At 38.6% G+C, this 26888-nt stretch overlaps 1 protein-coding gene across 1 annotated transcript in view; it reads left to right on the top strand.

Moving 5' to 3' along the window:
* The window catches only part of LOC125230867 (rootletin-like), a 105288-nt gene that overhangs the window by 4931 nt on the left and 73469 nt on the right, over nucleotides 1–26888 (top strand). The window contains exons 4-8 of the mRNA XM_048136120.1: nucleotides 590–725; nucleotides 1461–1604; nucleotides 2320–2412; nucleotides 6333–6404; nucleotides 26255–26350. Of these exons, the coding sequence (XP_047992077.1) occupies nucleotides 590–725; nucleotides 1461–1604; nucleotides 2320–2412; nucleotides 6333–6404; nucleotides 26255–26350 (541 nt within the window). The remainder of the gene's footprint in view (nucleotides 1–589; nucleotides 726–1460; nucleotides 1605–2319; nucleotides 2413–6332; nucleotides 6405–26254; nucleotides 26351–26888) is intronic.

Here is a 26888-nt window from a genome sequence, read left to right as displayed (position 1 = left end):
TGAACATTTGAAAAAGGTAGTTGTGATTCCATCCTTTGTTTTTAAAAATAAGGCTCATTATCAAAACACATAATATACTTGTCCTCGTGGAATATTCCCTCAGTTTTGTAATACTTAAAGTACAATGCGTTTAAAAAGGTAAAGACGCCTTTTATGGAGTAAATTTTGGAGCCATAACTCAGATTCTGACTGCAAACCAAAACAAATATTTTGATTATTTATTTATAAAACAAGCAGGTTCGGCATAGGTATTTTTCTTTTATTTCAATTTTCACGCATTGGGTAACGCAAAATCGATATCATCATCGATAGGTACATAGCTTAGGGATCATCCACATATTACGCCACACCAAATTTCAAGTTTTTGGACCCCTCCCCCCTCCTATGTCACGCTTTTTTAATGATTAATAAGATTAACCCCTCGTGTGCGGATGCGTCAGAAAATCGCAGGTTCCGACCTCAGCTATGCCATGTAGAGCAAAAAAAAATCGTTCCGGAAAAAAACGCAAAAAGATGACCTAATTTTGCCTATGCTATCTGCATAATGTCTATGCTATCTGTCTGGTAATCATCATTCTCCTGTATTCAGCTACTCGGAAGAAGTGTACCGCGGTCGAGCCTGTGCGTCGCCTCAATCCGCGTCATCTCTGGAGGCCCCCAATGAGGCTGGCGATTATCTTCGAAGAAGGACAAGAAGCGCTGACCTACCTTCTTTGACAAACGAGGTATACCCACTTCGTTTGTTTTATATCGGCTCTGAGATTTGTTGATCTCGTAAACCCCCTAAATAGAACGATGTACCGATGTAGATGAGATGACAGGCGTCAACTAGGCAGGCTACTATCTTCGTCAGAGTACTTGAAGTGCTGATCTTTCGCTGCTTAAGTAGGTATATTATAAATAAATAATAATAAATAAATATTATAGGACATTCTTACACAGATTGACTGAGGCCCACGGTAAGCTCAAGAAGGCTTGTGTTGTGGGTACTCAGACAACGATATATATAATATATAAACACTTATATACATAGAAAACATCCATGACTCAGGAACAAATATCTGTGCTCATCACACAAAATAAATGCCCTTACCGGAATTCGAACCCGGGACCGCGGCGTAGCAGGCAGGGTCACTACCGACTGCGCCAGGCCGGTCGTCAAATATTTTTCAGTACTCTGCTACTCTGAAGCAACTCATTGACTGTCTGGACTCTTGCGAGGTCCTCTTGGCCTACTGTGATTTAAAAACATATATTTTGAGTGTTGTAAGGAAACTTGCCTATTTTTATGACTAAGCAATAACATATGTGAATTATTTTTATTTCTTTAAATATGAAACAAACACTCGTACATAAAATATTGGTACAGTTTCTTCCTTCTTTTATCTACACATGTTTCTATCTATTCGTAACAAAAATACGACGTATATTTTTTAATCTATTCTATCGAATGTTTTCAGATGCCGCCACTAGAGTTCGCTGTGAAGCAGGCGAACAGACGAGCAGACGTTCAACAATTAGAAGATCTGAAAGCCGAGCATGCAACCCTAGTGAAAGAGATGCAAGACCAACACCGATTGACAGTTACTGCTCTACAAGAACAGGTATTATGCGCTATGCGTACTGGTCATGCCCGGAACACACATACAAATACATACATACATACATATCCCATAAAGGGGTAGGCAGAAAACATGAAACTACTAAAGCTTCAGGGCCACTCTTGGCAAATAAGGGGTTAAAAGAAAACGAAACTGTGGCATTGCAGTGACAGGTTGCCAGCCTCTCGCCTACGCCACAATTTAACCCATATCCCATAGTCGCCTTCTACGACACCCACGGGAAGAAAGGGGGTGGTGAAATTCTCAACCCGTCACCACACAGGCAACACACAAACACACAAAGCTGTGTAATTGCCAGAATAGCAAGATAGTCGCAAGCTAGTGCATGCATCTTCGAGTATACAAAACTAGCTTATTTCCATCGGGCTTAGCACACTAGTGTGATAAAACCTATCCCGTCGGCACGTCCCTATCGCTTTCATATCTATAGTGCGAAAAAAATATGACGTGATAGGCTTTATCACGCTAGCGTGCTTGTCCGCCAGGTTAGTACATACATACATACATACATACAATCACGCCTGTTTCCAGGTTAGTACGCTGGAGTCAATCTAGTTTTAATAGCTTACCGGCCTTTTCGGTCACAGATTTCGCTGTCCTGGCTTACGTACAAGCATCATGTAGCTGGTGAAATTATAGTCTGTCAAACCAATTGAGAAAATAAATTGCTTATTTAAATGTAATAACTTCTCAACAGATCAACCAGCTAAAAGCGCACGTGCAAACCGCTGAAAACACAGAATCGAACGTCTCGCTCTACCAACAAGATATAGACTTGGAGCTAGAAAAGGTAAGCTACACTATTGACATTCTGGCATACCTAACTTGTTCTGCAAAACACGTCTAGACTTTTGTGAGAATTCATTTGAGCTAGATGTGTGTTAAAGAAATGTTTAAATGTACAGTCAACCAATTGTAACCCTAGGCCACTCTACAACCATGTCAAAATGACAAGCAGTAAGAGATTTCTTACAATCTGATTTATAAAGTCACTTTGACATAGTTCTACAGTGGCCTAGGCTTCCAATTCGTTGACTGTACATAAAATAACTCTCATTTAGTTTTTTAACAAGAACTCATTTTTGTTTTAGTTATTTTGTGTGTACTATAAATAGGTTTTAACTTTATTTGAAGACATGTAAAGTCTCGTGTTTTGTGTAACTTAGTTGGGTTATACCTACAGAGTTATTTTGGTGTTGTAAATAATACGTTAAAATGAGTGTAATAACATTCTAGCTCATAATCTATTAGTAAGAGATAAAAAGATATTATTTTATATAAAAACATACATATCGTCACAACTTTGAAAAAATCTCGTATCTCACGCTGCTCCTCAAAGTTAAAACGCAGTAAGTCTATATGCATTCCATACATACTACAATTTTCTTTTCATTGACAGACGAAGATACAAGTTTTTTTAAAAGTAGTGACGATATATACATTTGTTGAAGTAAATATAAAATCAAAGGTCTGAAGGGTTAGCACATGATTGCCGCGAATGTCGCCGCAAGATAGACTACCCGTCCTTATATCATTAATACTGTTAGAAGGAGACGTGTCATCTATCTCGCGTTGACATACTCCCGCGGCAATCATGTGCTAGGCCTATTGTTTACTCAAATGGCCTTAAACGATTCACCCAGTATTTCGAGAGTTTACTGGTGAAACCCGCTTATTAAGTTGAGCAAACTGGTTTTAGAAATTCGAACTATGTGCAATTTCCACAATGTTGTTATTTCAAAAACAAATTATCTCGATTTATCGGGTTTCACCAGTAACCCCTCGTTCGTTACTGTCTTATTTTCAATAATTTCTTGCATGGTGAATGAAATCATTCGGTGATTTGAAGATTGGTTTCTAAATTTTCATCAAAAGGTGTCTGTCATACATCATGAAATGAGGGTATGGCGATTCACATTTTCTGTCTATCTTAACAGCTTGACAAAAGAAGAGTAGAAATTAAAAAGTGGCAACGTAGTGCCGTCTCGTTTTACACACATTGGTTTGAAAGGGACGACACTGCAATGTAACGATTTTTTAATTCCCCTTTTTTGCCAGACTGAACTTTACATCGCGTTCAAACGTGGAATATTATTTCGGTTGATGAAAGTGAGATCAGGTTATTTGCTAAAATGCTACTTTTACGGTGGTAACTCACATCTTTCCTCTCTTTTATTGCACACTTTGTCACTATACTTGTTGAATATCATAGAGAAATAAGTAAGGAAAAAATTGTAACTTAGAGACTTATTTGTAGTGACATCTAGCGTTAAACACGCGTCAAACAGCGTAAATTACAGTACCACTACTCGTCACTAGGTGTCAACAGTGTCGCGTCTGCCAATAAGTTAATATTAAATCAGTTCACAACTTATATTACAAGCAGAAGGAATTGAAAACAGAATACTAATTAATACTAATGTAATATTAGCTAAAGGTTGAGCATTATACTTTTCGTTCGTCGCGACACCTATTGACATGTAGCAGTACTGATAATTTTGGCTGCTTGACGCGTGATGTCACTACAAATAGCTCGAATTTTTTTTATGTATGAAGTTACAACTCTTTCTTCCTCTATGTTAAATATAAGAATAAAATAACACACAAAATGTAGCATCAAGCAAAGCACTGATCTTCTAATGTTTCTCAAACTTTCATGTCAACTACACACCTTTGATGTTTCCGATTGGTTCCCAAAATTTTGCTTCAGTGGATAACTTTTCTAGCTTGCTTTATACTAATATTATAAATTTAGTAAATGTGAAATTGGGTTTAGTACCGTGTCTGATCTTTTTAGACGAATTTTCTAACGTCAAATTTTAAATGAATGAATAGTAAAATACCTACCTAATCATTGCGAATAAAATCATTAGGTACTGGTCCCTCCAAAAGCTAGTAAGCGATGAGCTATCGGCGATAGAAATGAACAAAAGGGTTAGCTGGAAGAGATCCCTTTTTAGGGTTCCGTAGTCAACTAGGAACCCTTATAGTTTCGCCATGTCTGTCTGTCCGTCCGTCCGTCCGTCCGTCCGTCCGTCCGTCCGTCCGTCCGCGGATAATCTCAGTAACCGTAAGCACTAGAAAGCTGAAATTTGGTATCAATATGTATATCAATCACGCCAACAAAGTGCAAAAATAAAAAATGGAAAAAAAATTTTTATTAGGGTACCCCCCCTACATGTAAAGTGGGGGCTGATATTTTTTTTCATTCCAACCCCAATGTGTGACATATTGTTGGATAGGTATTTAAAAATGAATAAGGGTTTACTAAGATCGTTTTTTGATAATATTAATATTTTCGGAAATAATCGCTCCTAAAGGAAAAAAAAGTGCGTCCCCCCTCTAACTTTTGAACCATATGTTTAAAAATATGAAAAAAATCACAAAAGTAGAACTTTATAAAGACTTTCTAGGAAAATTGTTTTGAACTTGATAGGTTCAGTAGTTTTTGAGAAAAATACGGAAAACTACGGAACCCTACACTGAGCGTGGCCCGACACGCTCTTGTTTCTCTTGCTTAGGGGATTCGTAAGGCTTCAGAGCGCCTTATGTATCACTGCGACCATTTCTGATCTATTGTGATCGCCACCTACTACAACTCTCGATCAAGTCCTACAAATTCGAAGATTTGTTGTATCTTTTTGAGATCGAGATACCTCACATCCTCTGGGTGTATTAGAGAGGGGCACTCTGCCAGGATGTGCAGGGGCGTTTGTTCAGACTCTAGACAGAATCTGCACCGCCCGTTTGCACGTTTCCCGGTCCAGGTACAGAGATACAAATTGTATATAAACTGTTGTATACAATAAAGTGATTACTACTACTACCAATACTACAAAAGGTAGTCGCTTACATGTAAATAAAAGAGACTCGCGAGCGAGTTGTTGTTCGTCGCTCTCTCTTTTATTTACACGGGCGCGATCTTTTATTCGTTACTATTGCATAGCTCGTCGCTTTTGGTGACCAGTGTGATCAGCGCCTTACATAGAAGGTAAGGCAAAAACAAACAAATGAATAATAAGACCTTTGTAAGTGAATCATCATCATCCTCCTTGCGTTATCCCGGCATTTGCCACGGCTCATGAGAGCCTGAACTCCGCTTTGACAACTAATCCCATTTGGCGTAGACACTAGTTTTACGAAAGCCACTGCCATCTGACCTTCCAACCCGAAGGGTGACTATACTATTTTTCTTACTATTGAATAGTGGCCAAACGACACATTATGACTTGAAACTGTGAACCAAGAGAGCCACCCCTATTAATGAGATAATAGTAGATTGTGCAACAAGGGGAGGAAGTTGAATATTACTAATAAGAGTAAGTTAAATCGCGACGGCTTGCTGGAGCGATTTAAAGACTCGAGTTAGTAATATTCATACTCCCCGAGTTACACACAATGTTTTTCATCACACTCGCAGTGTAAAAAATATGTCAATAGATGTAAAAAAGTTAAATATGGTACAAGAAATTTCATTATTCCTTTGGGAGAACGATTTTTCTATAACTCACGTTCCGCCTGCGTGAATAATGAACGAAAAACTTCCTTATTGTATTATTTGCAAAACTTATGACAATTCAGACTCGACCTGGTACTAAACCCCTCTCAAAATTTTGGGAACGGTCCACCCCTCTCCCTGCAACAAGATTGTAAATAGATATCTGTCTTTTGCATGGATTGCACTAACCGTGTGCTACTAACGCCGTAAAGGACGCCGCGTTTGAGGAGCGCCTGGAGCAAGCCAAACAGGAGGTTATACAGCAGCTGCAGGAACAAATACAGGTATTTATACTATACGTGTCGAACTATACTGTGTATACTTGCCCTCAACCAAAGAGGATCCAGTATTATAGAGAGTTACTGTCAAAGTAAAATTTGTAATCATAATCACAGTGCATAGACTGCCATCTCTCGACACAAGCTTAAAACTTTTGAACCTCAGTTTTGACAATTTGGCCCGTATTCTTAGCTTGATATGTGTAGGTTCATACCTAACTGCGTGTCGAATTTAACGGAAAACAAAACAAATACGGTGTATGCAACATGTGTCATCTGCTCACCACTACCGTTTACATACATACAATCACGCCTGTATCCCATAAAGGGGTAGGCAGAACACATGAAACTACTAAAGCTTCAGTGCCACTCTTGGCAAATAAGGGGTTGACAGAAAACGAAACTGTGACATTGCAGTGACAGGTTGCCAGCCTCTCGCCTACGCCACAATTTAACCCATATCCCATAGTCGCCTTCTACGACACCCACGGGAAGAAAGGGGGTGGTGAAATTCTTAACCCGTCACCACACAGGCCGTTTACATGGAAATGGTTAACCATCGACCAGGTGTAGGTACTTCCGTTATAACCATACAACATGTAAATATTTATTCCTCCTGACGCAATAGAAGCAATCAATCTTATTAATACACTATAAAACTGCTATGAACTATAAACACAAGGATCTTTCCAAGCCGTTTAAAAATGCACTTTATTCCGTATGCGTTAGGTTTAAATTGATTTTGCGCAAATCTAAGATTATGAAAAGTTAATTTTCTTGCTAATATTAAGTGTAAAATCAAAATGTACTAAAATTAGAACAAGAACCTTATTCTTATGTACTTAAAATTTCTTTGCTACAATATAATGATTTGAGCTTTTGGCATAATAACTGTTTAATGATGAACTAATTGAGCGGACTGTAATTTAATAAAATATCTTTAAGACGAAATTGACAAAGATAATTCGAAATTTAATGCTTTAAACAAAAACTTACTGGGGAAAAAACAGTGCATATGTCACATACCTTTTAGCATGAGGTTCCAGTGGGTTGGTTTCAGCTCGCTTACCATCAGCCTTGGTATGCAAGGCGCACGTGCGGGCCCGGCTTACCGTCTCCTCGAGCCCAGAACTGTTCTTGGAGCAGAGCTTTCTTCCTGTCCACTTTGATAATGTGACTAGCACTGAGTTTAAACTTAATTTAACGATAATTGTTGGGAAAATGTGACTTTAACTATTTAATTAGCAATAAATGGCAATTTTAATGCAGCGACGCGTTCGCAAGTTAGATCGAGAGCGAAAAGAATGTGAGGTAATGGCTACCGGAAATGATTAGTGCCGGGCTAAACACACCGGAAGCTAAAGACAAAATAGTGTTGTTTCTTTAAAAAACCGATATTCATACGAAAGTTGAACATACCGCTCACCTAAATATGCAATATTTACTCTACAAATAGTGCTAGAGTTCGACAAACTACTTAAAAACTATAATGTTAAACTAAGTGATAATACTAGAACGACGAAAGTTAATTTGAAAGTGGTAAAGGACACAGCTTCACAACTGGTCTTCTGTACTGACCAGTGGCAGTTTGAATTGTGACCACTCTACAGACACCGTCAACTCCGGGATGTAAAGCAACGATGCGCCCAAGGGGCCATTTTAAAGGGCTTGTCTGTTCGTTAATCAACAAGACCAAGGAACCAACGACAATGTTTGTATTTACTTTATTCCATTTCGTCCTCTGTTGTAGAGTATGGACGTACTCAGCGTGCCATCTACGCCAGAAGTCTTGATGCATTTTCTGTATCATTTTCCAACGATTACAGACACTTACTTTTTTATCTACAAGATTTTCCTCTGGGACAATCGACAACGGTTCCAGAGTTAAAAAATGGCCTGGAGTTAAGGCTGAGAGATCACTAGGATCCGAGCTAAGAGGTGTCAATGGACGAGAGTTGAGCATAGACTCAATCTGAGTCAGAATTGTATAAAATTCCTCGAAGGTTAACCTTTGATTACCTACAACCCGTGCGAGGTGAGTCTTAACCGAGCGTATCCCGGCTTCAGCTAATCCGTTAAAATGAGGCGTACCCGGAGGGTTAAACGAGAATTTAATTTCTTGGGCATCAGCAGCACCTTTCATGAGTGAACCAAGATAATTACTAGCGCCCACAAAATTCCTACCCTGGTCAGAGACAATGTTACTGCATCGACCACGACGAGCGACAAACCGTTTAAGAACACAGAGGAAAGCTTCTGTCGACAACTCTGAAGCAAGCTCTATGTGAATGGCTTTGGTACTAGTACATACAAAAACACAGATGTAACCTTTGTACGTTTTCGCACCACGGCCACGACCGAAAGCGATATCAAATGGTCCTCCATAATCAATGGCGACACTCGAAAAAGGTTTAATTTGCGAGACGCGAAAGGTAGGCAAATTTCCCATAAGCGGCGGAGATGCCGCAGAGGGATTGGCACGAAAGCATTTCACGCAGCCTCCAATCACTGCCTGAATTGCTCGTTTTGGCGACAAAATCCAAAACGTTTGCGCAAGTAAATTTTGTAAAGTTTGGGCACCTGGATGTAAAAATCTTTTATGATATTCGTCAATTATTAAAAGAGTGAGTCGGTGGGAGCGAGGCAATAAAATGGGATGTTTGACAGAAAATTTAATAGGAGAATTTGCCAAGCGACCGCCCACCCTGACAATACCCTGACTGTCAATGAATAATGAAAGCTTGCGCAAACCCTTTGGCAATGCGTTCAAACGATCCTCCCTTAATTGATTGATCTCTACACTGAACGAAGTGAGCTGCACATGTTTTACTAAAAACATGAGAGCTGCAGTGGTTTCAGCTGACTGTAGAGATCCGACAACTTTTCCATCCTTAGCTGACCGTAAAAAACGGAAACAGTAGGCTAACACACGCTTTAATGTGAAAAGCGAGGAGAACCTGCTAAGGACTTCATCAATTAAGTTAGGATCGGCCGTCACGAGTAAGCTACAAATACGTTGTTCCTCTACAATACAGTCATTGCTTGGATCGTGCAAAGGTGAGCAAGGCCAATCCTTCTCTTCCTTTACCAACCACGACGGACCCTTCCACCAAATATCACACTCTACCAAATCTTCAGGCAGTAACCCCCTGGATCCTGCATCAGCAGGATTGTGGTGTGTACTGACGTGACGCCAGCGATCAGGAGCAACAAGATCCTGGATATGGCTCACACGATTTGCAACAAATGTTTTCCAGCGTGAAGGGCACGACTTGATCCAAGCTAACGTTACGGTCGAGTCTGACCATGCAAATATTTCCTGAACAACATAGAGAGGTTTTAATGCCTCTTGTGTTGACTGCATCAGGTCTGCCAACAACACGGCAGCCTGCAGTTCCAATCGAGGAATTGATAATTTACGCAGAGGCGCAACCTTACTTTTGGCACAGCAAAGCTCTACAAAAGTAGAGCCTTGTGTGTCATCGACACGACAGAAGACGACAGCAGCGTAACCACGCTCCGACGCATCACAAAATCCATGCAATTGTAATGAAACAAACGAATGGATGATGCGACGGGGAATAACGACAGATTTCAACGACGGAAGTTGATCGGTAAATTTCATCCATTCTGATGTGATTGCTTCTGGAACATCATCGTCCCATTGCACCCCAGATGACCACAAGACCTGCATTAAATATTTAGCGTGAAACGTGACAGGACATAAGAATCCTAGCGGGTCATATATGCGCGCTATATTCGATAAAATAGTACGTTTAGTACATTTCTGATCACGTGGTGTTGCAACCTCAAATTGGAACGAATCTGTTTGTGGACGCCATAACAATCCCAATATTTTAAGGGACAAATCCGAAAGTTCATCAAAATGTTTAAAATCACTCGAATACAACTCAGAAGATGGAAGGTCAACGATAAAACCTTTATGGTTGGAGGTCCATTTTCTCAAATGGAACCCACCCGACGACAAAATTTCAGATAAATCTGATCTAATTTTTAAAGCTTGCTCAATAGAGTCAGCGCCTGTCACGACATCATCAACATAAATGTCTCTCCCAAGCACTTGTGACCCTTCAGGATAGGAGTCAGCAGTCTCCTCCGCTATCTGTGCTATTGTGCGCAAAGCTTGATACGGAGCCGATTTCACACCATAAGTTACCGTCCGCAAACGATAGTCTTTAACTGGGCCGTCAGTCGAAGGTCGCCACAATATCCGCTGATACTCAGCGTCCTCGTTTGGCACGAGGATTTGACGATACATGGCCTTTATGTCACCCGTAAAGACTATTTTATGCCATCGAAACCTAGTAAGGACATCAAAAATATTAGTTTGTAACTTAGGTCCAGCTAGTAGTGTATCATTAAGCGAAATCCCATTGCTGTCACGACAACTTGCGTCAAAAACGGCTCTCAGAGGTGTACTGACAGATTCGGGGCGCAAAATACCATGATGTGGGATGTAATTAAAATTCCCGACACTAGAGACAGGCGGCGCAACCTGCTCCATATGACCACTGACCTCATACTCTTCCATAAAGGAGGCATAAGCTTTACGAAAATCCGCATGCTTTGTAAGCTTGCGTTCCAACGAAAAAAATCTCCGCATTGCAATTTCACGAGTGTGCGAAAAGGTAGGCTTGTTCGAAGGATCGACGAAAGGTAGAGGTACCTCGAACCGGCCTTCACTCGTGCGACAATAATTTGCACGGAAGTTATCTTCACATAGTTGATCCTCTTTCGACAAGATAGGTTTACTCGGACCACAAATATTTTCTAGTTCCCAGAACCTTTTAAGAGAATCATCCAACGACAGCGACAAGTTTGATTGTGAAGCATTCGACACGAAAAAACAATCTTTCCGACAATTAGTGAAAGATTGTGTACGAGAGGCATAACAGTCACCCATCAGAACCCATCCGAAAACAGTCTCCAAAGCCTTTGACTGACCCTTCCGGCCCTCCTTCTTACCACTTAAAATGGAAGATGCAAAGATCTCTGCATTTAAGAGTAAATCTATTGGGCCCGGCTTCGCAAAGTCAGGGTCAGCGAGAGGTAGACCTTGAATGTGATGCCATTCCGATGTATTGACTCTATAGTATGGTTGCTCCGGACAGATAACTGGAAGCACTGACGCTTGGAAGTCAAAATTAACCATTTCTGATCCAATAGGTTTAACAGAGCATGATAACATACCCTTAGGTGCAACTTCAGATAGTCCAATTCCAGTAATTGGCTCGCTAGTATCATCTACCTGTAAACCTAATCTTCGAGCACAGTCATGTGAAATAAAATTGACACCACTAGCACCGTCCAAAAGAGCACGAGCTATTTGATAATTACCTGAACTATCCCGAACAGCTACCCGAGCAGTAGCAAATAAAACTAATCCATTACTTTGGACCGACGTCAAAGTCACTTTGCTATTTAAACCGCTCACCGTTGGCTGAGGTGCTGGTTCAGCCTCTGGCGAAGCCGGTTCCCTTTTCCAAAGTGTAATAAAGTGTTGTGGGAACAACCGCATATACTGCACCGACAATCCGATCGACATTGTTTAACTTTATGAGTTTTGGAGAAACAACAAACACACAAGCCCTTGTTTTTCACCACCTTGAACCGCTCCGAAGTGTCTAAAACTTTAAATTTTTTACAATTTTCTAAGTTATGCAGTTCAGTACAGAAAACACATATATTTTGTTGTGTGGCAACTAGTGTTACCTTGCCTTTACCTTTAATGGCACTTGTTACGGGCTTAACCTCCGTTACTTCCAGAGCGCGGACTTGTTTTTCAACAAACTCTTGTAGCAATTCAAACTTTGGAATTTCATTGGAATTGAACTCGAGGAGGAAGGCCTCCCGAGTCGCCTTGTCCAATTTTCCCCACAACAGATGAAATAACATAAAGTTTTTATCGGGTAAGTCGAATCTTTCTAACACTTGTAATGTTTCTCTAAAAACACGATGAACTTTTTCTAATTCAGTTGAAGACTTGGTCTTCACCTGTTCACAAAGTAAAATCTTTTCATAGTACCCAAAGGCAATTTGCCGTTTTCTATTGTAAAACTTGTTTAAAGCATTGTAAGCATCCATGTAACTGTTGTCCGAAATTGGGTAATTCTTAATCAAATCTAAAGCCTTACCTTGACACGATGTCATAAGATAATGCAGCTTTTCAATGTTCGAAATATTCCTTTTATGAATTAAGGAATCAAAGAGTTCCTTAAATGACAACCAATTGTGCAAGGAGCCATCAAATGGTTTCACAACAATTTTAGGTAACTTCGCTGAATTATTATCACTACTATCATGTTTGTCAACAGTTTCATGTTTGCTTGTAATGACAGGCTCAGCTTTCCTTAACCTTGTCAAGATTGACTTTACTTTTTGTTCAAAATCGACAGTAACCGAGAACTCCGTATTTACATCCTTTGTTTTCTTCATTATAGCCTTTTGGGCACGATGAAAGTCTTCAACTATTGGGTTTAAGTCGGCCGCGGCATAACCCTCTAAATCTATACAATCAAAGATTAACTCTAACCGCATAACCGCGTAATTGCGTTCAACCCTATCCATGTCAACGTCTCTATTGCTCACATCAATGTCCGACATTTTTCACGTAATAATCACTGTTGATTTATCGAAAAACGAGAACGAAAATATAAATAAACAGTTTACGTTACTCAATAAAATTAACTTGTTGACTTTGACAATGACAGATGAGATGACAACCGAATTGTTGCCATACACCAAAGCATAGACTAAGACCGAACGAGATGAGCGGATTGAACGAACTGTCACACTGCTACCAACCTAACTAAATTCTACTATAAAAGTCACACTTCCGGTCAGCCATTAACCGAATCGAGAATTAAAGTTTTACCCACCAATTTATTAGAAAAATATTACGACACGACAAATTTGATATTTTACTAAAAATAGGTAACTTTTCAACGGATCCGGCTCGAAGGACCAAATGTTTAATGATGAACTAATTGAGCGGACTGTAATTTAATAAAATATCTTTAAGACGAAATTGACAAAGATAATTCGAAATTTAATGCTTTAAACAAAAACTTACTGGGGAAAAAACAGTGCATATGTCACATACCTTTTAGCATGAGGTTCCAGTGGGTTGGTTTCAGCTCGCTTACCATCAGCCTTGGTATGCAAGGCGCACGTGCGGGCCCGGCTTACCGTCTCCTCGAGCCCAGAACTGTTCTTGGAGCAGAGCTTTCTTCCTGTCCACTTTGATAATGTGACTAGCACTGAGTTTAAACTTAATTTAACGATAATTGTTGGGAAAATGTGACTTTAACTATTTAATTAGCAATAAATGGCAATTTTAATGCAGCGACGCGTTCGCAAGTTAGATCGAGAGCGAAAAGAATGTGAGGTAATGGCTACCGGAAATGATTAGTGCCGGGCTAAACACACCGGAAGCTAAAGACAAAATAGTGTTGTTTCTTTAAAAAACCGATATTCATACGAAAGTTGAACAATAACAGTGTTAGCACTTTTACAGCGTAAATATATTTGATTTATGAGTTTTTGCGCAAAAGTGGAAAATTATTTTTGAAACCAAAAATATATCGTCAATTTTGCTCCCTATTTCATTGTAATAAGGATATTAATATTCACATATTTGTCGATGTTGCAGTAAATTAGTTTATTGGGTTAAGAGTGATGATGAGAGAAATGACGTAGATACTTCATTCATTATAACCAAAGAGGATTGAGTATTATAGAGAGTTACTGTCAAAGTAAAATGTGTACATGGACTGCCATCTCTCGAGACAGGCTTAAAACTTTGAACCTCAGTTTTGACCCATATTCTTAGCTTGGTAAGTGTTAAAATGCCAAATATTAGTATTAGCGACATCTAGCCGAGCGTCCCCCAAAGGTGTAATGCCATCTACACCGCCGTGCCTTTTTCTTTATGCTGCCGAGGTACATTTTTTTTCTTAGACTTTATCTGTCTAAATGGAGTTACATATGTCTTTGATTATAACTCAGTATGTGCTAAGATTTCGCTGAGGATATGAGAAAAAAAAGAAGTGAATGTTGAGATGACGAAAGATAGACAAGAATGGAAGAGGAAGAAAAGTTGTATAAGGGTAGAAGATCTGCTGAGATTTTATTTTGTTTTGTTACTCGGTGTGTGTTATCGGCCCAACGTATTGCTTGTCGAAAACTTTTCTCAATATGTTTTTGTCAGTATTGGGTTTTTGCATCCTATAAAAATAGGAGCTTAGTCCTCAAGACCATTTTAGACCTTCGAGAACCTTTACCTTCTTATTTGGCATAGGCACTAATTTTCCAAAATTAACTAACAATTCACTGGAAAAAATACATACAGTTATTCAGTAGGCCACAAGAACTATTTTACAGGTACAATGAAATATACAAACGTTTACATGACATGAAAAACATTCAAATACAATAGCCAATACTTATATGTGGGTAAACTTAACATTACATTTAATGAAGCCTTGTTTTATTTAACTTACCCTTTTTTTTATCTTTAACCACACAATATATAATAGTACAAGTATAGAAGGCTCACTCCTTTGATGTTCACAAAATTCCGCCATTCTAAATTTTTACCTACATTAACAAACGGACCGCACGCGAGCAGCTGACATTGAATTTTATTGCACCGCGCGAAGGTCGTCACCAGTGAAAGGGCCGCGAACTCGCGGCCGCCGACATTTACTTGTAGCGCTGCGATAGAATGGCAGAGTGAACCGCCCCTGCTTTAACTTCAAAAAAACATTTCAAAATTCCTGTTTATATGCCACCGGCGCGTGTGTAAAAACTAACTGCAAGATAACAAAACTCGCACACACTAATACACGTGCTAAAAGCTGTCCGCAAGTTCGCAAATAGACGCTCTGCGAAGGTCGAGGGCCGACCTTCGCGTGGAAGGCCCGAACGAGGTCAAAGGCAGAATTCTGGCCCTGAATCTATTGTATTTTTGACGTCGCTTGCTGGTGACAACTCCATATTGTGTAACCTTAAAACAGAAAATTTTATTGAGATTGCCAATAAGACACAGGAAAATCAGTCACATAACGTTTGATTCATATTTTTTTCTGTAATAGAATCACAACCACTGGGTCATTTTTTTTTCAAAGTTGTCCACCCCACTTTTTTTGTGACATGGGTATGGTTTACGCGATTTGTACTCAGAGTCGCAAGGTCTTTCGATCATAATAGGAGAAAAATATGTCCCAAGATTTCCATACATTTTTCAAACTTTCCATTTCGTTACCACCATACAATGTATGAAAAAATGGTAACGGAATAAGATAAAAACCTGTTGACACTTTTTTTCTCCTATTAGGATTGAAATAGCTCGCGATTCTGAGTGGAAACCATATGAAAATTTGAAAAAAAAATGGCCCATCTGCGAAGAGGCTTAAACTGAGCATCATCCAGGTTTTTGCCAATGGCTGTCCTGATGTTTTCCTGGAAATATGCAAGTAGTTGAATTAGTGTATTTTGTCAACAAATTCTAGTGAAAAGTGATCCGGTTCGAAAAATGCATACTTTTTCTTCGTTCACTTTTTGTAAAATTTTCGAAATTGTTACCGGGTTTCGGAAAATTACTGCTCAAAAGTGTACACCAGGGTACATAGCCAAAGGCAGAAACGCTTACGATAATATCGTTATCTCTATCGCTCTTCCGTATTGGCGCGACTGAGCCAGAATGAGTTTCGATCAGATTTTAGCGTCAACGATTGCCATTTCTGCTAGCTGATTATAAGAAAGTTTTTTATTAAGCTGTTCTCCCGCGGAGAAGTGGCTAGTTTCCGCGTCTTCGCTGGCGTGCAGCCAGCGAGGAAAGTGCACGAATACCCCGGCAAATAGAACAAGGCTTAGTCCTCAACACACTGCCAAATTGACCGGACTACTCTTCTTTAAAACTACGCGGTTTCATTCACAACTTTAGAATAAAAAAACACAGTTCGAATTAAAATGGATCCGTTCTGGCTGTTAGCGCGTTTCGGTTTTGAGAATAACGAGTTTTTATAAGTTCATTGAAGACGTTATAGTAGTGTGTGACGGTTGAAAATGGAATGCGGTGCTTTTTGAATTTGGAACGTTTTGGGTTTGAAGTTTTTTTTTTTTTTTAATTGAAAGAGACAATGGAATTAAGAATTTTAAAAAGTGGGTTTAATTTTTTGTGTGATTTTTACTTATGATTATAAAATGAGGATTAGTACTTTATAGTGTTTAGATATTTTAGTGTTTGTGTAAAATAGTGAATTGATAGTTATAATTTTGGACTTTAAATAATCGAATTGTTGTAGGCCTAATGAATAGTAGTGGACATAAAATGTGGAGTTATGCCTGATCGTAATCACCTATTCTTCTATAAGCGACGAGTAAGTTTTTTCTGATATAAAATAATATTATAAATGGGAAATGATTTTAATTTGCTTTTATGAAATTAAAAATATAAACTAACAAAATATCTAACTTATTTAAATTGTACACACATGGAGGCTCCAGAATATACGCTGTGAAAACTTCTATTGACATTATACTGTCAATGTCAATATTGACATGTGTCGGTACAGTTTCCAAGAGATAAGGTGTTTGATATTCGTGTGTTTGTAGTATATCAACTTTTTTTATATCCGCATTCGAACTCTCATAACTGAGCATCTATACTCATAGATAGATACTGTTTAGCTTAGCAGGAAGTTGGAGTTGGGCTTCGGCTTATCAAATTGAGTTTTTTTAATACGTGAATGAAATATATTTTAATCTTTAGCTCAAATCCTTAGGGCACTGGTCCTACCGCGAGCTATCGGCTATAAAAACGAACAAAAGACAATCACTCCCGTGTAAATAAAAGAGATATCGCCGTGTCTCTTTTATTTGTACGGGAGTGATTATCATTTGCTCGTTTTTATAGCCGATAGCTCACAGCTTACTAGCTCGCGGTGGGACCAGTGCCTTAAACAGAAATTTTGATCATTTAGACTCAAAACTTATTAGGATTTAAGAAGTTATTTCACGTACTTACCTGATGATATTTCAATGAGGGTTTTCTGAATCGTTATTTTCGCCAGGCTGTGTTTTCAACAGCAAACTTCAAAATCCACCCATCATAAATTGATAAGTATATGTAGTCCAGTGAGTACCTAGACTTGGCTCACGAGATAACTGCCATGTGGGATGTTGATTCGACGATCATTGTTCCGAATGTTCTGATAGTGTTTCAGCGAAGATTCATAGCGAAGAGTCTCGACCAACATCTTAAGAGACTCTCGCTAGGTGGCTGGATCAAGGATCAGATGCAGAAGGCGGTGATCTTGGACACGGCGCGGATAGTCCGACGGTTCCTCTCTCTGCAGCCCTAACCACCGGCAGCTTGGGCCCTGCCCCGCTGCTGGCGGCACCCTATGTTAGGTTTTTTATAATGTGTATATGTTTTGTACTGTTTTGTGTGTTTATATTTTATTTTTATATACATATTGTAAAAAACCTAGTAGCCTAGAGAATGAAAATAAACACCGAGTATATCGATATTTATTTCATTAGTGGATTTCGCAGTTTGTTGTCAGAAAGACCTGCTGCCTCAGTATCGCCACAGAATATATAATAGAACAAGTACAGAAGGCTCACTGCTTTGACGTTCACAAAATGCCGCCATTCTAAATTCTTACCTACATTAACAAACGGACCGCACGCGAGCAGCCAACATTGAATTCTATTGTGCCGCGCGAAGGTCGTCACCAGTGAATGGGCCGCGAACTCGCGGCCGCTGGCATGTACTTGTAGCGCGGCGATAGAATTGCGGAGTGCACGCCCCTGGTATCGCCGCTTGGCGAATATAACGATTCAGAAAACCCTCATTGATAGGTGTTAGATTCGTGCATTATCAATGCGAGTTTGATCAGTGCATTACAATGACCTGTTTCGAGGTCAACAATATAGATAACGGAGCCTCCTATCTACAAACTTAACAGGGATTGGGTGTCTACTTAGAGGAAATCTAACCGTACGTCGTTAGTGTATTTCACATTATCCGATCCGATATCGGATAATTATTTTTAAAGTCGGGACTTAATAGCGTATGACTACATATTAAACCGATATCGGATGTTGGAAGAATTTTAATAGTAAAAATCAAAGATGGCGGCTTACATATATGGGATATCGGTCCTACATCCGATATCGGATCGGATAATGTGAAAACGCACTTAGACTCATTAGAATGCTTTTTAACATATTATAGTTGCCCCCAACCAAAGTTACGACCAGGGCAATAAAACGCTTGAGTTCGCGTTATCATTTTTCTATTGTCTTGCACGGAGTGAGCCGAGACCCATATCCACTTTCCTTTATGTGGGTTTACTACTTGCATTATAGGTCTCGGCTCACTCCGTGAAAGACAATAGAAAAATGATAACGCGAGCTCAAGCGTTTTATTGCTCTGGTCGTCACCTTGGTTGGAGGCAACTGTTAAAAAGCATTCTAACTTATAGAGCAAGAGCTTTTTTCAAGGGGGCGAACTATACGATATGTGGATTTAGAGTATTTAGACTATTTAGAGGGAATATGAAATGAAGTTACGGAATCTACAAAATGTTGCGTCTAAACGTCGGCAAAAAAGATTAATTTGCGATTATAAGTATGTTTTAACGTGTCGAAATATTAGAAAGAAAGAAAGAAAGAAGATTCGTTTATTGCCACAACACAGTGAATACAAAGATATGAGATAGGTAAAATCTATATCTAAACTTAATACCTATATACTTAATCTAAATCTTAAATTACTGTAACTGTTTTGGTCATACGTAATTATACTATCACTTACAGCCCAAACCAAACTACGAACTAAACATATTCGGATTAAATAAAACGAAATTAACTCCGCACGATTTCAGGTTTAATACAGAATGAATGTTGCGTGTGGTAAGGCCACACAAAGCTCACGGGCTGCGAAGTATCACATCTCATATAATTTTTTTACTCTGGAATATTCTAGACTAACGTAAGTTTCCCATTGTTCCGCGATCGGGTAAAAGTCAGTTAACAGACTCCATAAACCAAATGTCCACACTTGTCTAATAATACTTGTTACTCACACTCTCCGCTCACCGAATCGATGCCATCGATGGCTCTCCGCCAGCGCTTGGGGGACATTTCCCGCGCGTCTGACCGCGTTTTTGACACCGCGCTGTCTACCGCCGTGGATTTTTTTATTGGGTGTTGAGATGGCGTGTAATATTTGGGAATTTGAGTAGGTTCTTCGGCTGTGATACGGCTTATAAACAGAATGTCGTAGGTCTTCTTCTTTTTCTTTCCCTTAATCCCATCTACTTGGGGTCGGGTCTCATTGATCTAGTGCGCTAGACAATAGGCTAGTTTCCTACTAGACAAATCAGCTTCTTTTTAAGAACTGTCAAAACGATTTGCTAATATGGAATTACTATGAATTACTGAGGAGTGACGTCACGGTCAATTCATTTACATACTTTATTTGTCTTTGACGGGACCCCTTTCTTTCCCATAAACTTTTTGGTCAGAATTTCGTTAGTCATAAGTTGTTATTCATATATTTTGTGGTCATAAACATCACTAGTCATAATTTTTGTTACGAATAATGCTTAATGGTACTAACATTAACAACCCATAATATTGGATGCCATAACCTTAAAAGTCATAAAGTTGATGAGTATAAAATTGAAAGGCATAACAATAATTATCCAGAAATATTACTAGGCATATTTTTTGAAGCCCTACTGATTGTTCTGCATACAGTTTTAAGGCATAAACCTCATAAGTCATAATCTTTGTTACGAATAACTTTTAATAGTTCTAACGTTAACAACCCATATTATAGAATTACTATAATCTTAGAATCAAGAAAGTTGATGAATATAACATTTAAAACGGATCCCTTTGTTAGCCAGATTATCATTAGTCATAATTCTGAAACGGTTTCATTAGGGTCACCTATAGATAGGTTAGGTTGGGTTTGTTTTATGGCAATCCTGAAAAGTTACGCGTTTTTGAGAAAAACCAAATTATGACTAACGAAAATGTGGACAATCGATACATTATACCTTATGACTTTATTGGTAGTCCGCATTTACCTCGCGTCCATTAGAACGGAAATAGGACCCCTGCCCCCCTTCTACTCGTTGACGAAGCCGAATACTACAAAAATCAGCATGGAAAGGAAGAAATGGCGGGAAAATCAGTAAGCTCATTGAGTATTTTAATCCTCATTTCTCAGCTAGGTTCGCTAGTTACCTTGTGTCATTCAGAGCAAAAATAGGAGCCCCGCATAGCGAGGCTCCGTCGAATCGCTGGCGGGGCCTAATACTTTTAAAAGCAACATGAAAAAATAAAACACATAACATTTAAAAGACGAAATGGCGGGAAAATCAGTGAGCCCAACGAGAAAATTTTCATTTCTCGGGTAGGTTCGTTAGTTACCTTGTGTCATTCAGAGCAGAAATAGGAGCCCCGCATAGCGGGGCTTCGTCGAATCGCTGGCGGGGCCTAATATTCTTAAAAGCGACATGAAAAAATTAAACACATAACATGTAAAAGACGAAATGGCGAGAAAATCAGTGAGCCCAACGAGAAAATTTTCATTTCTCGGGTAGGTTCGTTAGTTACCTTGTGTTCCTTATAATGAAAAATAATATAGATCCCATTGAATGTTATGATTAAAGTTAATGTGGACAGTAATCATTATTACTTGCGAAAATATACTTTACGACAATTATGATAAACATGTTTATTGCTTTCAACATTATGTCCATAATACAAAATGCAATTTGATTATTATGCCAAATAATGTTTATGACTAACAATAATGATGACTTGCAAAAATCTGACCTCCAATTTCTGACATTCAACTTTATGACTAATGATAATATGACTATTAAAAATTATGACTATCAACGTTATGGATTGTAAAAATCGGACTAAAAAAATTATGGGAACCAATAGAGACCCGTCTTTGACTTATTAAATAGAAAATATGGTTAAACATAACTATAGTCCATATTGTTCGTCTAGTTATGTGGTGCTTTATTTTGTGCACTGCATAAAATACTATTATTTTAAGTATAGGACATTATAATAATTAGAGATGCACCGAATATCTAAATCGGTTACTATTCGGTATCCGGCCTATTCGGCCCTTATTTTAATATTCGGCCGGATACCGGATAGTGACGTACTATCTGGCCGGATACCGGATGTGCTATTTTTGATTGAATGATTTTGGAGTAAACAAATTAAATGTAAAAGAAAAACAGTTACGGTTATAATACTTATAATCATAGCCCTTTATTATTATAAAAAAAAATTAACATTTAAACAAAAACGGACTCCGTGCAAAGTTCACTACGAAACAAGTCAAAACCTGCACGACGCGCACGCTCCTTGCTTAAATTGTAGGTATTGTAGGTAAAATTCTGCTGTCTGAATATTCGGCGGCCGGATACCGAATATTCGGCCGATGGTTAGGCCGAATATTCGGTATCCGGTATACGGCCAAACAACTATTCGTTGCATCTCTAATAATAAAATTACGGATAAGGTGATGAATATGAAAAAGCATAGTCCACCCATGCTGATAAAACAGCGTTAAAAATAACACTTATTTGTTAAATCGAAATCACTCATTATTTGAATTTTATTGTGTTATAACTGAACTAAATATAGTTAATTAGTTTAAGTTTCCATATCCTCATTGTGCCACTGTGCACTGGTAACTAAACAGTTATTTTCCTTAAATCGTGAAACAAATACATTAGCAAATGACTTTGTTTTGCCATCATATTGTCAGGATCCTATTGTGTCTATAACAAGTTTACTGATATGATCCCCTTGGTCAAACTGTCCATAATTATTTACAACCAGTGTGGTTTTGATTTTGGAGATAACAAGACGTGACTTATTTTGCCAATTTCGTGCATTAGACAGTTTATTTTTAAATTGGTGCAATAATACATTTTGAAATGGATTTCTTTTGTCAGAACTTTCCTGTGAATATGGCCAAGTGTCTACTGATATGATAAGGGGGTCACACAGGCCATGTTTACCGCCAGTGTGGTGACTATTCTTGTGATATCGAGACGTGATTTTATGTGACAGTTTGTGTATTGATGGATAGTGTTAAATTGTCTAGTGAAAAAGTGGTTTTTGGAATGGCTGATTTGTTACTTGTAAGTTTTTATGTCAATAATAGGTAATGTAGCTAATATTTCTAATATATATTGACGACCGGTCTGGCTCAGTCGGTAGTGACCCTGCCTGCTGAGCCGCGGTCCTGGGTTCGAATCCCGGTAAGGGCATTTATTTGTGTGATGAGCACAGATATTTGTTCCTGAGTCATGGATGTTTTCTATGTATATAAGTATGTATTTATCTATTTAAGTATGTATATCGTCGCTTAGCACCCCATAGTACAAGCTTTGCTTAGTTTGGGGCTAAGTTGATCTGTGTAAGGTGTCCCCCAATATTTATTTATTTATTTTATTTTATTTTATTTATATATATCGGATCGGCTAAGGTATCTACAAATACTTAAAAAGTTTCTATTAGCGAGTCATGAAAGTCCCGAGTTAAGATATTTTTAAGCACGTTGGACACACTAATATCTGAATGACAACTATAAGTACCTAATTATGTTGTAGGTATTGTATTGAGTAAATTCGCTACTCGCATCAATTTGTCATACTTACTGAAAGACCTAATTATGATACGAAAGGACCATGACATGAGACCGGAAGTGGATATACGATTTGTGATATTGCAACCTTCGTTTGAGTTCCATAAATTTAATATTACTACTATACTACTGGCCTTAGTCTATTTCAGACGATTGAAGGTGTAATGTCCGAGAGACATCGCTTTTGATGACTAAAGAGACCTATGCGAGAGCGATATATTTTGCCACATAGCGATATATTTGCCATATATCATCGATAAATAACATTTTAATATACATTTTGAGCCTCACGAGGATGTAGAAAATAAGCAACATTCACATTATTTTAAGCTTTCTGAAATTTGTCTGTTTTTAAATTTTCTGGCTATGGTACAGTCAACAACACAGCTGTGAATACAAAGTGCTAAAAATATGTATACAGAACTTTATTGCCTGTACCTTACGGTGTGTATACATATTTTGGCACTTTGTACTCACAGCTGTGTTGTTGACTGTACCTGTAGTCCAGCGGTTATTATAGGAATCACATATTAATAATTAACATATTAAAAATTATAATAATTAACAACAAAACATACACTTAACTAAACCTGTAAGATACGCGGATAATATCGGTGTGTGTTCAATAATATTTATGAAAAAAAAATGATGGTATGTTAAAGTTTAACCTCCTTATTCATAAACGTACTCTAAAGTTATCAATCCTATAAAGTTCGTTTGTCCCTTTCCGACGTATTGGTGTGATAGAAAAGGACAAACGAACTTTAACGGCTTGATAACTTTACAGTACGTTTATGAATAAGGGGGTAATGCTCGTATGCAGTGATAAAGTTAGAGTGCATTTTAAATTGACCTGACTATCGTGTAAATAAATGTTTTATTGCATGTTTCGCTCAGGAAGCTCACTACTGAGGCTAAAAAATTATCCGAGTAATAGGCAACTTGACTGTAGTTAAAATAAAATATTTTATACCATGTACGAAATAAAGCAGCAGATAATTATATGACTGAAGACTAATGGACTGAAGTTATTTTTTAATCCAATTTCTATTTAATAAGTCAGGTAGAAATATATAAATAAAGTAACTGAGTTGACCGTGACATCACTCAATTCGATTTCATATAAATTCCATATTAGCAAGACGTTCAAATTCGTTTTTACAGTTCTTAAAAAGAAGCTGATTTGACTAGGATGCAAGTAGCCTATTTAGAATAGGTCTTCAACAATAAGTCGATGATGGTGCGGGATGTTAGGCAACGCGTATGTGACACATTATTTAGGTTTAACAGGGTGTCCACTTTCTGGAAAGTCAGGGAAAAGTCAGGGAAGCTCATAGTGGTCATGGAAAGTCAGGGAAATGATTTGGAGGTCAGGGAAAAATTTGACACCAAGAAAAAAAAATTAAAAAGTATTGAAAAAATAATATGATTTCTTGGGTTGGCCACATCCATGACAGCAATGATCTTCCTAGTAGTGATTGTAAGGCAACTTATAATTGTCTGTTTAGACTTTTTTGACAAATATAGTACCTGCCCTACATCCCAGTGATGATATGAATGAGGGATTGAGGGATATCTTCAATATCTTCATGCTCTAGCTGACCTTAATCTGTCCGGCCCAAAATCGTAAATGTGGAAAAATCCAGATATTTTTTTTTACATTGCGTGCCCTACCCACATATTCCAAAATGGCGAGGGGGGGTAGGGAATAAATTCAGTTATTGTGATTCAGATTAACTGGAAAGTTGCACCTCAATGTCACCATGTACAACATTCATAAGGTAGTGGTTTTGCTAGGGCGATGTGAAAGGGGGATTCAAGCCCTTGATGAACCACGTTGCGAGGCCGAACGACAAAGACAAAGTTACGTCGCTGTCCAAATTCTAAGTATCTATCCGATAATCCAAAGCGGAGTTCCTCATAAAGCCAATGGCGCAAAACGTCACATAGAGGCGCAATTTTGTATGAGTCAAAGGAGCATAGGAGGATAGTAAGCGTGACGATGAGAAAACTTTAAATTACTTGGAGACATAAAGGCATGTACTTAGTGGCAAAACACCTAAATGGGCATCCCGACGCTGACAACAGAGAAAAAATTTCGCGCTCGCTTCGCTCGCGTTTACTATTTCTACATGGGTAATACCTATGTAATACTTCTTATATTAGTCAATATTTCGCGCTCACTACGCTCGAAATCTCGTTTTCATTTCAAGCTTTTGCTTTCCTGATTCTGCCCTGATAGTACCTCGTTACTTCGGTACTCCGTTTTGTTTGTTATTTTTTGTACATAATAACTACTATCAGCCCCAGGGACGTATAAGAGGGGAAAAATTTTCGCGCTCGCTGCGCTCGCGATATTTTTTTCTATTGCAGATTATCCAAACTCGCTCTACCCTAATAAGAGTGCACGGGCCGGCAACTGGTGTAGCCAAAAATAAATAGTGATAACTACCAACTACAGATTTCGTTAAGTTTCGTTTTATAAAACCAGAAATTGAAGTTTAATAGTTAACCTAAAGATAAAAAAACGTAGGTATATAAGTACTAGCTTTTTGCCCGCAGCTTCGCTTCGTTAGAAAGAGACAAAAAGTAGCCTATGTCACTCTCCATCCCTTCAACTATCTCCACTTAAAAAACCACGTCAATTCGTCGCTCCGTTTTGCCATGAAAGACGGACAAACTGCTTTTTTTTTAGGTTTTTTTTTTCAAGACAGAAAAAAAAACATTTTTTTGCTACCCTAAGCAAAATTGGTAAAAATGTCATCATAGAATGAAAATTTGGTCAGGGAAATTTTCTTAAATGGTCATGGAAAGTCAGGGAAAAGTCAGGGAATTTTTTTTGGGTTTAGTAGTGGACACCCTGTTTAAGATACACGAAGACTGGTCGCCATCAGACAGGTCGCGTGCTTGTTTGCGATCGACGTAGCATAAAAAATAAGATTAATAAGATGGGATAATCATTGAAACAGGCATCTTCTGGGCGAGCTCACTCCATCGTATGCCACGTCTTTGCCTTTGGCTAGTCTGTGGTCAAGAGTAAGCCAATTTACAGTGTAAAAAAAGAAACCCGATGAAGTACCCATAATTGAATGTGCTCTCAATCTTTTGACTAATAAGGTGTATGTCGCAGGTGCTGCTTTCGGATCCCGACGCTGAGCTCTCCAGCTGGCCGCTGGAGCTGGTAGCGCTGCGGGACAAGATACACGACGCGCGCCCTGAGAAAGAGGTTAGTCATATTATGTTCACAGGATAACTTCTTCTTCTTCCTCCTACCCTTATCCCACGTTATGTGGGGTCGGTACAACACGTCTTCCTCTTCCATTCTCCTCTATCTTTCGTCATCTCAACACTCACATCTTCCTTCCTCATATCCTCTTTCACACAATCCATCCAGCGTTGTTTGGGTTTACCCCTCTCCATCCATCAACCTTCATCTCCAACATTCTTTTGCCTATATGACATTCATCCCTCCTCATTACATGACCGAACTACGCCAACCTGCCACTCCTCATCTTTTCCGTTATAGGCGCAACTTTCAAACTTCCCCTAATATACTCATTCCTGATCCGATCCATTCTGGTCACTCCACACATCCATCTCAACATTCTCATTTCAGCTACTTGCACTCTCCTTTCATCCTCCACCTTTGTCGCCCAGCATTCAGATCCATACAATACAACAGGCCTCACAATGTTCACAGGATAACCTAAACACATAATTAAAATTTTGAAAAAACCCCCGACTGCGACATTGTAGACCGATTT

The sequence above is a fragment of the Leguminivora glycinivorella genome, chromosome 11 (assembly GCF_023078275.1).
Source record: "Leguminivora glycinivorella isolate SPB_JAAS2020 chromosome 11, LegGlyc_1.1, whole genome shotgun sequence".
Classification (NCBI taxonomy): domain Eukaryota; kingdom Metazoa; phylum Arthropoda; class Insecta; order Lepidoptera; family Tortricidae; genus Leguminivora; species Leguminivora glycinivorella.
The sequence above is the reverse complement of the archived record's forward strand: the minus strand, read 5'-3'. Positions and strand labels throughout refer to the sequence as shown.